General features: G+C 39.8%; 1 protein-coding gene across 3 annotated transcripts in view; it reads right to left on the reverse strand.

The window, feature by feature from the left end:
* taf2 (TAF2 RNA polymerase II, TATA box binding protein (TBP)-associated factor) overlaps positions 1-15,608 on the reverse strand; it is a 104,669-nt gene extending 89,061 nt beyond the window's left edge. The window contains exons 1-4 of one of the 3 annotated variants that reach the window (XM_060822832.1): positions 15,118-15,604; positions 8,413-8,466; positions 8,167-8,327; positions 376-494 (exon numbers count right to left, since the gene is read on the reverse strand). In XM_060822832.1, the coding sequence (XP_060678815.1) occupies positions 376-494; positions 8,167-8,327; positions 8,413-8,466; positions 15,118-15,171 (388 nt within the window). In that variant the 5' untranslated portion in view covers positions 15,172-15,604. Of the gene's footprint in view, positions 1-375; positions 495-8,166; positions 8,328-8,412; positions 8,467-15,117 lie in introns of all 3 variants that reach the window. The other 2 variants (XM_060822831.1, XM_060822834.1) reach the window with 2 other exon arrangements.
* Positions 15,609-16,027: the final 419 nt, after the last annotated feature.

Below are 16,027 nucleotides of genomic sequence, written 5' to 3' on the forward strand. Positions count from 1 at the left end.
TGCAAACCTAGAAGTTTGGGTTTAAGATGAGAGAGGAAAGATTTAAAAAGGGATAACATCTTCACACAGAAGGTCGTGCATGTATGGAACAAGGAATCGGAGAAGGCATCTAGATGGGTATATGATAGGAAGGGTGAAGAGAGGTATGGGCAAAAAGCTTGCAAATGGGTCTAGGTCAAATTGGGATGCCTGCTTGACACGGACAAGTTGTGCCAAAGGTTCTTTTTCCAACCTGTATGACTCTGTAACTTGGTTATTAGTCCAGAAGTTCATAGATTTAATAACTTTGCCATATTAGAACTTGAATTCAATCTGAGTTCTAAGTGATTGCCTGTATCCTGAACACTTTGCTTTGCAGCATGCACTTATAATTACCATCAACGTGTTTCCATAGTTCAGATGGGACTTTGATGCACAGCTCTCCATTTCCTGTGTCTGGGTCAACTGCGCTGACTGCTGCCGCATAGGCATTGGAAAAATAATTAAGATTCCGCCTAGAATCCAAGGGAAGAAAGAAAATTGATGTATTCCATATTTTAACATACCCAAGAGCTAATTGGTCTACTTCTGCTCCTTCATGATCAAATTTTATTAATCTTATTTGCAGCCATTACTAACTAATTTCATTAATAAACTTTGTTGATTTTAGGAAGCAAAGAGAACAGTTTGTATTTTGTGTGTCAGTTGCGTTTACTTATGGCATCACAAGATTCCGGGTTCAAACACCATTCCAATTATTTTGCGTACAAAAATCAAGAATGACATTCCAGTACAGTATTAAAGAAGCACTGCACTCTCAGAGGTGGCATCTTTCCAGCAAGACATTAACCCAAGGTTCATCTGGCTATTTTGAGGGAAGTAAATTATCTGATTGTACTACTTTGAAAAAGAGCAAGGGAGTCATCCCTTGTATCCTAACCAATATTGATACCTTATTCAACATCACAAAAAATCCTGAAATTATTGCATGGTTATCTGTGGAATTTTGTCAAGTAAAAGTTAGCTGCTGTGCCCCCTACGCTCCAACAGTAACTGTACTTTCACAAGTATTTATTGGTAGTACAGCACTAGAAAATATCCAATGTGATAAAAAAATTACATGAGCAAAAGTCTTTTTAAATTAATTATTCACAGTACAGACTGTCCTGATGTACGCAATAATTCTGTTCCCATGCAATCCCTCATAAGAAAATCAAGTAATAGCAGCACCATTTAAAGCAATGGGACCTTACCCTATACAGAGAAGGAAAATTCACATTCTACAAATAATGGTCTAAATTCGTCAATCGCATTATAGACTATTTGTATTGAAGAATGCAAGTTATAGCAGAATGGATTGTATAAAAATTAAGTACACAGATGACAGAAACATATCCTCTGATAATATGACTTGTGGCAAAAGTATCTAAATTATTTCTTTCAAAAGGAACACTAATATGTAGTTTCCCCATTAAACCTGTGCCTCCATTTTGTTAGCTTATGGTAGATCTGTACCCCAATTCATATCCCAATATCAAGCTTATCCTTGAAGCTTTTAGTTTATTCAGTACTCGGTGCTACATGGAAGAACTGTCTCTGGAGGAAACAGTTTCTGAATTTCCATCAGAGAAAAAGCACACAAGCAGATTTAACTTCTAAATACTTCTAATGGGAGAAATAATTTGTTTTTATCTAGTCAAGCCATTCCTACTAAAACGGACTTCAAATTAATTCATTAGGGCTAATATACTTCTGCTAAATCTACATGCACCATTTCGTACCCAGGAATCTGTCCAAGAATCTGCAAACTGTAGAATCTTGTTTCACTATTGAATTACAAGAAATGCCAAGATACAAAAGCAAATACTATATGTGCCTTTTTGTACATAAACACTAGGTTTCACTAACTTGGACATGTGAGTATCTACATCCTTGCATTGCATATGTCATAGTAAATACCTGAATTTGTTTTATCAAAACCAAAACTTCCATATATTCTGACATAACAACTGCTCCCTGACACAGTAGTGAACAGTTACTGCCTTTGTTGTTTGAATTCATGTATCGCTGGACATTGAAGTGCGTCTGGGAAAATTAACAAACAGTGAAATTCATAACTAATCTTGGAGGAACCTGCTTGGGAGAGGTCACAGCACAGAAATAGATCAGTCTATAATTTAAGTGTGGCCTTGCAGTAAGTCTGCAGTAGTGAGTAGAGTGGGTTCTTTCTTGATTATATGTTTCATTGAGATATGTCTCTTGACTAAACTTAAAAATATTAGCCATAAGTATTAAGTTAGCCTGGAGCAGTGCTTTGTAGAGGAACAAGACAAGGCTATTTTCTGGGTCTGTAGATTGAAACAAGCAAAAATGGCCTTTAGTAGAATGATATGCTCTTCTTGTTGGATGTGGGAGTTGAGGGAGAGTTTAAGGGTTAGTGAGGATTACATCTGCAATAAATGCCGTTGGTTGCAAATCCTATCAGATCGAATGGATGGGTTGGAGAGACAGTCAGAGGCTATTAAGAATTTACAAGAGCAAAGGGATGTGATGGATGGCAATTATAGGAAGGGTGAAAAGTTGCAGATACAGTCACATAAATGGGTTAACTCCAGGAAAGGTAACAGACACAGGCAGGTAGTGCAGGAGTCTTCTGTGGCCATCCACATTTCAAACAAGTATGCTGTTTTGGAAAATGTAGGGGGTGATGGATTCTCAGGGGAATGTAGCATGAACAACCAACTTTGTGGTATCAAGGCTGACTCTATGCATTGAGGGGTACATCGGGTTCCAAGAGGTCATCTGTGTTCGGGGACCCTCCGAGACACAACAGATGTTTCTTTGGCCAGCAGCAAAAAATTAGAATGGTGTGTTGCCTCGCTTGTGCCAGGATCAAGATGTCTCAGAGAGGGTGCAAATGTTCTCAAGGGGGAGAGGGACCAGCAGGAAGTCATTATACGCATTGGAACCAACGACATAGGAAGGAAAAAGGATGAGATTCTGAAGGGAGAATACAGAGCGTTAGATCGGAATTTAAAAAGATCCTCGAGCGTAGTAATAACTGGATTACTCCCAGTACTATGAGTTAGTGAGGGCAGGAATAGGAGGATAGAGCAGATGAATGCATGGCTGAGGATTTGGTGTATGGGAGAAGGATTCACATTTTTGGATCATTGGAATCTCTTTTAGGGTAGAAGTGACCTGTACAAGAAGGACGAATTGCATCTAAATTGGAAGGAGACTAATATACTGGCAGGGAAATTTGCTAGAGCTGCTCGAGAGGTTTTAAATTAGTAAGGTCGGGTTGTGGGACCCATGGAGAGAGTGAGGAAAGAGTTCAATCTGAGACTGGTACAGTTGAGAACAGAAGCGAGTCAAACAAACAGTCAGGGCAATCAGGGACAAAGCAGAGACAAAGTAGGACTGACAAATTAAACTGCATTTATTTCAATGCAAGAGGCATAACAGGGAAGGCAGAAGAACTCAGGGCGTGGTTAGGGACATGGGACTAGAATATCATAGCAATTACAGAAACGTGGCTCGGGGATGGACAGGACTGGCAGCTTAATATTCCCGGATACAAGTGCTACAGGAGGGACAGAAAGGGAGGCAAGAGAGGAGGGGAGTAACATTTTTGATAAGGGATAGCATTACAGCTGTACTGAGGGAGGATATTCCCGGAAATACATCCAGGGAAGTTATTTGGGTTGAACTAAGAAATAAGAAAGGATGATCACCTTATTGGGATCATATTATAGACCCCCTCATCGTCAGCAGGAAATTGAGAAACAAATTTGTAAGATCTCAGTTATCTACAAGAACAATAGGGTGGTTATGGTAGGGGATTTTTATTTTCCAAACATAGACTGCGACTGCCATGGTGTTAAGGATTTAGATGGAGAGGAATTTGTTAAGTGTGTACAAGAAATTCTTCTGATTCAATATGTGGATGTACCTACTCGAGAAGGTGCAAAACTTGACGTATCCTTGGGAAATAAAGCAAGGCAGATGACTGAGTAATCATTAGGAGAGCACTTTGGGGCCAGTGACCATAATTCTATTAGTTTAGTGATGGAAAAGGATAGACCAGATCTAAAAGTTGAAGTACTAAATTGGAGGAAGGCTAATTTTGATGGTATTAGACAAGGACTTTCAAAAGCTGATTGGGGGCAGATATTCGCAAGTAAAGGGATGGCTGGAAAATGGGAAGCCTTCAGAAATGAGATAACGAGAATCCAGAGAAAGTATATTCCTGTTAGGGTGAAAGGAAAGGCTGGTAAGTATAGGGAATGCTGGATGACTAAAGAAATGGAGGGTTTGGTTAAGAAAAAGGAGGAAACATATGTCAGGCATAGGCAAGATTGATTAAGGGAATCCTTTGAAGAGTATAAAGGCAGTAGGAATATATTTAAGAGGGGAAACCAGGAGGCCAAAAAAGGTGACATGAGATAGCTTTGGCAAATAAAGTTAAGTAGAATCTGAAGGTTTTTACAAAGACATCAAGGACATGGAAGATATAGAATGCAAGGAAATAGATGGTGAGATCTTGAAAAATGTCCATATTAGAGAAGAGGAAGTGCTGGATGTCTTGAAACGGGTAGAGGTGGATAAATCCCCAGGACCTGATCAGGTATACCCTAGAACCATGGGAAGCTAGGGAAGTTATTGCTGGATCACTTGCCGAGATATCTGTATCATCGATAGTCACAGGTGAGGTGCCGGAAGACTGGAGGTGCCACTGTTCATGATTAGATTAGTTACATTAGATTACAGTGTGAAAACAGGCCCTTTGGCCCAACAAGTCCACCCCGACCTGAAGCGCAACCCACCCAGACCCATTCCCCTACATTTACCCCTTCACCAACACTATGGGCAATTTTAGCATGGCCAATTCACCGAACGAGCACATTTTTGGACTGTGGGAGGAAAACGGAGCACCCGGAGGAAACCCACGCAGACATGGGGAGAATGTGCAAACTCCACACAGAAGAAAGGTGGTAAGGACAAGCAAGGGGACTATAGACCAGTGAGCCTGACGGTGGTGGGCAAGTTATTGGAGTACATCCTGTCCCTCAGGATTCCATGTATTTGGAAAGTCTAGGACTGATTAGGGATGGTCAACATGGCTTAGTGAGACATGATTTCCCATGCACAAACTTGATTTGAGTTTTTTTTGGAAGTAGTAACAAAGAGGATTAATGAAGGGAGAGTGGTGGACGTGATCTATATTGACTTCAGTAAAGACAAGGTTCCCCATGGGAGACTATTAGCAAGGTTAGATCTCATGGAATACAGGGAGAACTAGCCATTTGGATACAGAACTGGCTCAAAGGTAGAAGACAGAGGGTGGTGGTGGAGGGTTGTTTTTCAGACTGGAGGCCTGTGACCAGTGGAATGCCACAAAGATTGGTGCTGGGTCCACTACTTTTCATCATTTATATAAATGACTTGCATGTGAGCATTAGACAGCTAGTTAGTAGTGTTGGGTCGAAGGGCCTGTTTCCACACTAATTAATCTAATGTAAAAAAAAGTTTGCAGATGACACCAAAATTGAGGTATAGTGGACAGCAAAGAGGGTTACCTCAGATTCTAACAAGATCTTGATCAGATGGGCCAATGGGCTGAGAAGTGGCAGATGGAGTTTAATTCAGATAAATGGGAGGTGCTGCATTTTGGGAAGGCAAATCTTCGCAGGACTTATACACTTAATGGTAAGGTCCTAGGCAGTGTTACTGAACAAAGAGACCATGAAGTGTAAGTTCGTAGCTCTTTGAAAGTGGAGTCACAAGTAGATCGGATAGTGAAGAAGGGGTTTGGTATGCTTTCCTTTATTAGTCAGAGTATTGAGTATAAGAGTTGGAGGTCATGTTACGGCTCTATAGGACATTGGTGTATAGGCCATTTTTGGAATATTGCGTACAGTTCTGATCTCCTTTCTATCAGAAGAGCGTTGTGAAACATGAAAGGGTTCAGAAAAGATTTTCAAAGATGCTGGTGGGGTTGGAGGATTTGAGCTATAGGGACAGGTTGAATAGGCTGGGGCTGTTTTCCCTGGAGCATCAGAGGCTGAGGGGTGACCTTATTGAGGTTTATAAAATCATGACGGGCATGGATAGGATAAATAGACTAAGTCTGTTCGCTGGGATGGGAAGAGTCCAAAACTAGAGGGTGTAAGTTTAGGGTGAGGGGGGAAAGATATGACGGAGACCTTAGGGACAACGTTTTCACGGAGAGGGTGGTACGTGTATGGAATGAGCTGCCAGAGGAAGTGGTGAAGGCTAGTACAATTGCAACATTTAAAAAGGCATCTGGATGGGTATATGAATTTGTAAACCTCTACAAAGGTCACCCCTCAGCCTCTGATGCTCCAGGGAAAACAGAATCAACCGATTCAACCTCTCCCTATAGCTCAAATCCTCCAACCCTGGCAAGATCCTTGAAAATCTTTTCTGAACCCTTTCAAGTTTCACAACGTCCTTCCGATAGGAAGACCACTACTGCATGCAATATTCCAAAAGTGGCCTTACCAATGTCCTGTGCAGCTGCAACATGACCTCCCAATTCCTGTACTCAAAACTCATCCACAAAAGAATTCTAGAAGATTTGTCAGGCATGATCTCCCCTTGATGAAAACATGCTGACTCTACCCCATTTTACCACACATTTCCAAGTATCCAGAAATTTTATCCATCACAATGGATTCCAGCATCTTAGCCAGCTTAGGCTAATCTGCCTAATTTTCCATCTTTTACCTTATTCCCTTTTTAAAGGGAGGTGTGACGTTAACAGTTTTCCAGTCCTCTGGGACCCTCCTTGATTCTAGCAATTTCTGAAAGATCTCCACTAATGCCTCCTCTCTCTCTTCAGTTATCTCCCTTAGAAATCTGGGGTGTATTCCATGTAGTCCAGGTGACCTTTAGCACAGTATTTCTAGCATCTTTTCCTTGGTGATGCCGCAATACTCAACTCTGTCCCCACACACTCAAATTTTGGGGATATTACTCATATTTTCCACTGTGAAGACTGATACAAAGTAAATTTTCAGTTCCTCAGCTATTTCCTTATTTCCCATTACTATCTCTCCAGCAACCCAATGTCCACTTTTGCCTCTCTTTTGTCCTTGTCATATCTAAAGAAACTTACAGACTTCCTTTATATCAAAGGCTAGTCTGCCCTCATATTTATCTTCTCCCTCTTTATTTCTAGTTTTATTTACCCTCTGTTGGCCTTTGTAAGCTTCCCAATCTTCTGGTTTCCCACTTCCCTTCACCACATGATATGCTTTCTCTTATGCTTTTATGCTATCCCCAACTTCCCTTAGTCAGCCATGATTGTCTTGTCCTCCCTGCACCATGCTTTCTTCCCTTGGGATGAATCTCTTTTGTGTCTCCTGAATTATTCTAGAAACTCCTAGCATTGCTGTTCCACTGTCTATCCTGCTCGGGCTCCTCTCCCAGTCAATTCAACAGCTTCTCGCACATGCCTCTGCAATTGCCTTTATTCAGCTGTAATACCATTACCTCTGATTCCATCTTCTCCCCCTCAAATTGCAGAGGAAATTCAATCGTATTACGATCACTGCCTCCCACAGTTCCTTCACCTTAAGCTCCCTTATCAAGTCTGCCTCATTGCACTACACTAAATCCAGTATCGCCTGTTCCCTCGTAGGCTCCAATACAGCACTAAAATAACCTGCTTTTCCGCTTCTGGCATAATTAAACAGGTCCTTGCTGGACGTACACATCCATGACCTCAATGACAACAGAATATTGGTTGGCTCTAATGGCCTGACATCTCTGATCGAACAGCCTGCCAACAAGTTACTATCCTGGCTGACATGAAGAAAGCCACTTGAACTGCTTGCTCTGAGCAATTATATTCCAACAAATCAGCATTGAGAAGTAGAGTAATAATGCATTTTATATTTAATAAACACCTAGTGAATTGATATTTTAAAGTGCAACATCTTAATGCTGTTCTGAAATTATAGTAGTTAACATTTCTGGTTCTTTTTGAAAAAACTGAAAATTCAATAGTTAACATTCAAAGATGCAAATTTCTGCTGTCTAAATCTGATGAACAGCAAATCATATTTGACTAAAGTCTTGAGATTTGTCCCCTTCAGACATATCCTTTCTTTCCATCACTTACTTTCAGCACTTAAACTATTACAAAGTAATACTTACTGCTTTGATTCATGGTGGCAGACTTCTAAAGTCGGGTCATTGTAAATAAATGCAGCTTCCAAATCATTTACTCTTACTCTATAAATCCGACATTGCTTGCTGTTCAGTTTTATTCTATTGAGATTTGCAAGTGCTGGGAATATGGTCAACTCCACAAATCCCTACAAACATGAGTATACAAAATTCTTGTTTAGTCCATCTGAAATCATCATTGGTAAAAATTTGAAAACTATAATGGATACTTACTATGACAGACTTCCTCTGGAAGTTAATATTATTTATGCAGACGACCTGGTGAGTTGTATAAAGACATAAATCAAAAATAAATGACAGTTCATTGTACTTTGCGCTCAGACAACAAATTAAATAATTATTTGGCATTGTTCAAGCAGTTAGATTTGAGGAGGGGTGGTTATAATAGCAGCACTAATAGCTTGTGATGCAATGGAGGTGTCCCTATCTCAGTCTAAAAGCTCAGGTTCAAGCCTCACATGGTCCAGAGAGGAGTCAAAGGAGGTCAGAACAAGTCAACTACAAATATATATAAAACAGAACAGAACACAATTTTGTTCCTTTGGTTCAAACTCAAAGTAATATTTTTCAGAAATTCGGCTATGGCATGAAGGGACATAGTTTGTGATTACAGGGTAAGAGCTGGCCACTTCAAACCAGAAATTAGGAGTATTCTGCCATTCAAGAACTTGGCTGATCCTCTATCTCAATGTCATATTCCTAATTTCTCTTTTTGATGCCTTTATTACCTAAAACTTTAACAAACAATCATTCTCCTAAACATACTCTGACCCCACAGCTTTCAATGGTAGTAAATTTTTGCATGTATAAATGTTTCCTGATATCAGCCCCAAGTGGCTTACCAAGCATCTTGTCTGTCTGGACCTGTTAGAATTTTATACGTTTCAATCAGATCCCCTCATTCTTCAAAAATATATAGGGAATACAGCCCCTGTAAAATCAATCTGTCCTCATTCACCATCAGCCCCAGCATCAGCCAAGTAAACTTTTGCTGCACTCCTTCAACAGCAAATATAGTGTCTTAGGTGGGGATACCAGAACTGCACACAATACTCCAGGTGCAAACTCATCAAAACCCTATACAACCACAGCAAGACATCCTACTTCTGAACTCAAATCATGTCAGGCCAACATACTATCTGCCTTCTTAATCGAATGCCACACCTGCCTCTTTACTTCCATTGACTGACATACAAGGACACCCAGATTTCTTCACATTTCCACATTTAATAATATCATTTAAATAACAGCCATGATGTATCGGCCAGATGTTTATCTACTCATTCAACTTGTCTATAAATGCCCTGAAGCCTCCTTGCATCTTCCTCAATTGTTGTGAATAGCTGGTGTCTATTACAATGGTCACCAAGTGTCACCAGAAAAAAAACTCATTTAGTCTCAATTTCCACTTCTGGTCTATTAAACAATTTGCAATGTTAGCATATTATCTTTAATTTCATTTGCTTTGATTTTTCCCACTAAAATCTTATGTCAGACCTTCTCAAAATCGGTCTTGAAATCCAAATGCAGCACATTCCACTGGTTCTATTCTATTAGTTACATCCTCAAAATACTTCAGTAGATTAGTTAAACATGATTTACTCCTAATCGCTTTATCCGCTTAAAAAAAAACAGATGTTGCAAATCAAACTCAAAAACAAATTGCTGGACAAAGTCAGCAGGTATGGTAGCTTCTGTGGACAGAAAGGAGAATTAATATTTCAAATTCAGTGATCCTTATTCAGAATGGACAGCAATGGTGAGTTTCCCCAGCAATCTGTTTTTGCGCGTTTTGGGTTTATCCAATCCGGTTAATACTTTCCATACGTTCTGTTATCACAACTCAAAAGATTCCAGCATTTTTCCCACTACAGGTCAGGTAGCCATTATCCACATGTCTGAAAACCAAAGAAACCTCAAAGCTGATGGTTTTTCAAAGCAGACACTGAGTTCTAGCCCTTTGGGTGAAAAAGAAACTTGACTTTTGATCAGTTCGAGTTAAGCAAAGCTTTTTTTCCCTCTCCCAAAGGATGCAAACAGACTACAGGTATCCCTAAATATGAAAATATCCTTTTAAAAAAAAGAAACCAGTTGATCCCAACTATTGACGTAAGACTAATTGATCTGAGATAGTTTTATCTTCCTCTTTTATAATCATGAGGTTACATTTGCAACCCTCCAATCTGTAACAACTGCTTCATAGTCTATAGAATTTTGGAAGATAACCACTAATATATCCAATATTTCTGGTGCCATTTCTGGAATACAGCTTATCAAGCCCTGGGGATTTGCCAGCCTTTAACCCACTGAAGACTGAACTGAGAAATTTCTTCGGGTGGCGAATATTCAGAACTTTCTACTTCAAAAGGCAGTTATAGGTCAATCATTTATCTTTTAAATTGATAGATTTGAGTCTTAAATTACGTCCAGGAATATATGATTAGCATTAAAAGTGGTGAACTGAATGATCAGCCATGATCTAACAAATGACATAGCAGACTTAATGGTTGAATGGCTTACACCTACTGAAGTGTTCCTCAAATTAAGCTGTACATGCTGAGAAAATTCCAAGACACTATAGATATTCCAATAATTGCTCTTTTCAAAAGATAAACGAGTTTGCAAGCAAGTGGTGACGAGGCATTTATTGGAAACCAATAAAATAGAAATGAAACTAGGGTTTAAATTTATGCCTTTTTTTTCTTGTTGAGAATAGCTGCAATTGTCCTTTTTAAAATTCCGGCTTCTGTCCTCCCTCCAATCTTGCCGACAAACCCAAGCTGCATGACAGTCATATTTTGTAGTATTGTGCAGCAAGTTTTCAGTCTAACCATTTTCTCACCCTTAATCAATAATTTATATTTGACTGCAAATTGTTGGAAGAGCAAGTGGATATCAGGGCATTTACAATCTTGCTGAATGAGCAGAATCAAACTCCATCTTTTCATAAAAATCAAATGAGTATTTGAATGGTTAACAGAGTTTTGAAATTGCAAGTTAGATACGAGGTTGTTTAACAGATATTGATCAAGTTACATTTCAAAGAAAATGTGTAGTTTTGAGTTATTTCCTAAACGGAATGTGTCAAATAAATGACTAAAACTTACACTCCATCAAGATCAAGTTTTAATTTGTTTCTTATGCTCATACGTTAGGTAGAATGAACATGGTATTGGTGGTTACATATTAGTGGTCTACATACTTAGGTAAACTCCCAATCTACATAAACTATAATGAATTTATTCACTTTTGGCAAGAATCCACAACAAAATTTTTTAAATCAGTTTAATCAGTTAAACAAATAAATTTTACTTGAATAAGGTCGCATGCTCTTTCTAGCATTTGTACAACAAACATTCAATTTATAATTCCAATTATAATTAGAAACAAGTAATCCCATTAACAGGACCCTCACAGCATTAAATGACAGCCCTAACATTCTGCAGAGTTTAATTCATATTGACATTGAAGATGCAGTAATATCTTGACATATGCACAGAAGCGGTGAAGTCGTATTTTAAGCACAAGGCTGCGCAACGTTAATATAATTCACAGAAATTCCAACAAAGGAAATATTGAACCTGGCATCCAACCCATTACGGAATTTAACTAAACAGTAAAATATCAATCCACTTTTTAAAAAATATATAAAATTATTTTATAATTGTTATATAAAGTCATGAGGAAATATTTTCAACAGCAGATTGATGTGAATTTATAACTGATCGACACTGTCGGGAGCATTAAGCAATACAAAAGAAAATATGCTTCAGTTTCATTCCACGTGATTACTGGACTACTTTCACTTTTGTTTCCAGCTTTTGAGAAACACTAGGAAGGTATCAACATTTCCCAATAATGACCAAAAGTATTGTTCTGTGCTTGTGCACAAGACGCCCTTTAAATTGACACTAACTTCAAAGCTATCTTCCTACACTATTTTACAAATATGAACTGTAATAATTAACTAAATGCTGAAAGCTCTAAAGCAACACATGAATTTCTCCAAAAAAGAACAGCTGTGAAAACACAAAACTTCTTTATTAGTATATACTGGGGTGCTCCATGCTATGCCTCCAAGTGCACGTTGCTGGTTGAGGAGAACAGAGCTCTATGCACGTATGCTTTCACCCAAGTTCGAAGCGCTATTCAAATCTTACATTACACAGACCCTTTTCGAACAAAAACAAGAGTTGAAAATTCAGTTTTATGTTCCCAATAATCCTTCTGCCTGGAGTCCAGCCAGACTAAAGGTGGTCTTACATCTCTTGGCTTTAGTCCATAGGTTTTCAAATTGGTTCACAATATCAGATTTATCTCCCTGGAGACACCCATGCTGTACATTACAATCAACATCTCAAAAACTCATCTGTTTCTCCAAACTACTTCTCATTGCATACTAGTAAAATTAAAGGCTCATGCTATAGTCCGTTTTCACTTTGGTAACTGGCTTTATCTGAAATGGGGTCCACAGGAAGGGGTCAGTATTTGCAGGGTTCTCCAATGAAAATCATCTTTTTTTGCACAATTACCAGATTATAAAATAGCTTCCAGTGATAAAGTGCCTTTCATGCACTCACTTTTAAAGTGCTGTAGTATAGAAAACATGCCTATCAATTTACACAAAAGGAAACAATGATCAAATTTGGTTTTTAGACATTGGTTGAGGCACAAATATTCACCTGGGCACCAAACTCTTCAAAATAGTGCCCACCTGAAGGCAGGTGGAACCTCAACTTAAACATCTGGGCTGTACAGTGACTCAGTGGTTAGCACCACAGATTCAGTGCCAGGACTAAGGTTCAATTTCGCCTTTGGGCAACTGTCTGTGTGGAGTTTGTACATTCTCTGTGGGTTTCCTCCAGTTTCCTCATACAGTCCAAAGATTTGTTGATTAGGTGGATTGACCATGGGAAATGCAGGGTGACAGGTAGTGGATCAGTCTAGGTGGGCTGCTCATCGGAGGGGTCGACATAGTCTCGATTGGCTGAACTGCCTGCCTTCTTCCACATTGTAGGAATTCCATAATGATTTGATCTTATCCAAAAGACAGCAGATCCTATGGTGCAAGTTAGTTGTCACATGGTCATGTTTCTGGAATGAGACTTCAGTACTGTATACAGTACAACCTTCTGATTAAGAGGTAAGCGTACTCCCACCAATTGCAGCCATGATTCTAAAGTTATGCCACAAAGTGTGCCATGGAGTCATAGAAATGTACAGCTCAGAAGACGACTCTTAAATCCCACACATCCATGCTGACCACATATCCTAATCTACTCCCAAATGTTGAGGTTGTGAATGCAATTAACACATATTCCAAGCATAGAATAAAATGAATTCTGTGTCACTGTTTTGATAATTAACAGTGTTCAACACATAGCATTGGAACCAATTTCGTAAGTGCAGATGGGCTTTAGATTGGTTTCACAGGTCAGCACAACATCAAGGGCTGAAGTGTTCTATATAACAGGGGCAGACCATCCATCCTCAATTTTTCACTGTCCTTGTATTCAGACCATAATCCCTGATGGATTTAGATCTAATTGAGATTGTTACCTTCATGTTACATCTAACACACCTCAAAAACAGGGTTTTTTTCTGGATGCAATCCATTCATGCACAGCACTTCAGATGTAGCCAACAGAAACTTAAATAACTGCAGTATCACTTTCACCCATTTGTACATTAGCTCTAGATAAAGGTTACTATTTACTTTATCAATTTATCCTTCTCATATTCCATTTCTAAGTCTAACCATTGCTGTACCCTGTCATTAGCTTTTTTGATTTCTCTACATGGCATCAACATTACTCAGAATACATAACAGAAATAAGTCATTTGGCTCAACCATTCCTTGCCAACATTTATGTTCCACTTAAAAACCCTCTTCCATAGTTCCTCATGGAACTTTGCCTACTGTTTCAGATCCTAACTCCTTATGATCCAGAAAGTACTCTTAGCTCCTTTGTTAAGACCCCAAGTTTCCCAAATTTCTGCATTAAAATTCCATTTGCCAAAATTCTGCCACTCAATCTATCAGAGTTCTAGCACAACATTCTGCTCTAAGCACTAATTAAATAAAACTATCAAATATGGATATACCCTAGCTCTTCACTCAGGGTAAATCTGAGGGCTCAAAACTAAAATGCCCATTACATTCCTACCTTACCACCTCTAGAGATGAATATCCATTCATAACAGCTTCATTATTGCGGTATCAATTTAAGCAACACTCACCTCATCAAATCCTTCAAAAACTTGAGCTATTTCTAGAATTTCACAGCACAAGATATTACACTATACTTGCCTAAATCAAGCTCCACACTTCCCACTGAATCGAGGTCCACGTTCAAATACAATAACCAGTTCTCACCCTCATCTTTGCTTAGGATACCTCCAAACATAACAACTGGCTTCGTAAAATGCAGCATCCTGTAAATCTGAGCTCACTCAAAGCTCTATCTTCCTAAACCTCCCTGTCTTCTTTCAAGGCACTCTTAAAGACTAGCATTACCTTTTCCTTTAGTATTTCATGTCACTGGGTCAATTTGTTACTAAGTTAAAGACTCTATATGCACAATTGCCAACTGCTGTTATTACTCAAATTCCTCCAAGACCGATCTGGGCAATATTCTGAAGGGCAGACTATCCCTTTGGTTCAGTTATATCCACAGCTTTTCTTCCATTCAAGAGCTCTTTTTCCGAAATCTCCAAGTCCCGTTGAATATCTTGTGCTGCTGGATGGCTTGCAGCCTTCATTTCGAACTGCAACATCTGGCCAAAGCATTATCGGGAAAAGGAGATTGTGGGGAAGGTTATGCAGGGGAGGGGGCGATGGAAGAAATAAAGTTGCGCTCGCGTAAACGAGGAAAAAAAACGCGTTACACCGAGGAAAAAAGACAAGGAAGATACTTATAATTTATAGGGCCTCGGGCTCTCGAACCCCTTGTCTCCCTTCTTCCTGTTCATGTCTATAGCTGGGCCGCGCACACCGCTCGCAACTCTGGGTTAAGCGACACACGGCTCCCCGCAACCGTTGCTTCTCATTGCTCTGAGCCTTCGGTGGGGGGAGGGGCGCCGGTTGTTGGAACCCACACCTCAAGCTCGCGCCCAGCGGTTGGGCCAACACTCACGCTCTGTCGTCATCGCCCCTCCGCTTCCCCCCAACGCGCCTTCTCAAACCGCCGTCTGCCAGGGCGGCCATTTTGATTCCGACCTTTAACCTCCAAGTTCAAGACTACACACCGTTGTTATTTCTTTTGCATCGAAAGAAATTTTTTAAAAAAACAAACTGTTTCCAATCGACGCGGAAACGTTACTTTTTATTCAAAAGCGATACAGGCTTCTATATGAACGTTTGCTCCGTAAAACTAATCAAAAGGTCGACCGCATGCGAGGAAAGGTGGGCCAAAGCTTTGAGCGTACGTCGGGAGAAAAACCGTTGCTCCGGGTTACAGGGCGCCTTCGCTGATTGGATGAGTCATCATGAATCGTACACCAATCACAATGGCTGAGCCGAGAGTTGAACCAATGGAAAGCCGGCTCTGGGCTTCAAACAACCAGAACGGGCCGGGTGGGCCGAATGGCTACGATTCTATGAGAGGGTGATTGCCAGAGGCGAAGAGCTAACACAGGATATTTGAAATCAAAACAAGAAGTGTTGGAGAAACTCGGGGGGTTAGGGAACAATCTTCGGGTAAAAAGTGAGGTCTGCAGATGCTGGAGATCACAGTTGAAAATGCGTTGCTGGTTAAAGCACAGCAGGTCAGGCAGCATCCAAGGAACAGGAAATTCGACGTTTCGAGCATAAGCCCTTCATCAGGAA

Source organism: Hemiscyllium ocellatum, chromosome 4 (assembly GCF_020745735.1).
Source record: "Hemiscyllium ocellatum isolate sHemOce1 chromosome 4, sHemOce1.pat.X.cur, whole genome shotgun sequence".
NCBI classification, from domain to species: Eukaryota; Metazoa; Chordata; class Chondrichthyes; order Orectolobiformes; family Hemiscylliidae; genus Hemiscyllium; species Hemiscyllium ocellatum.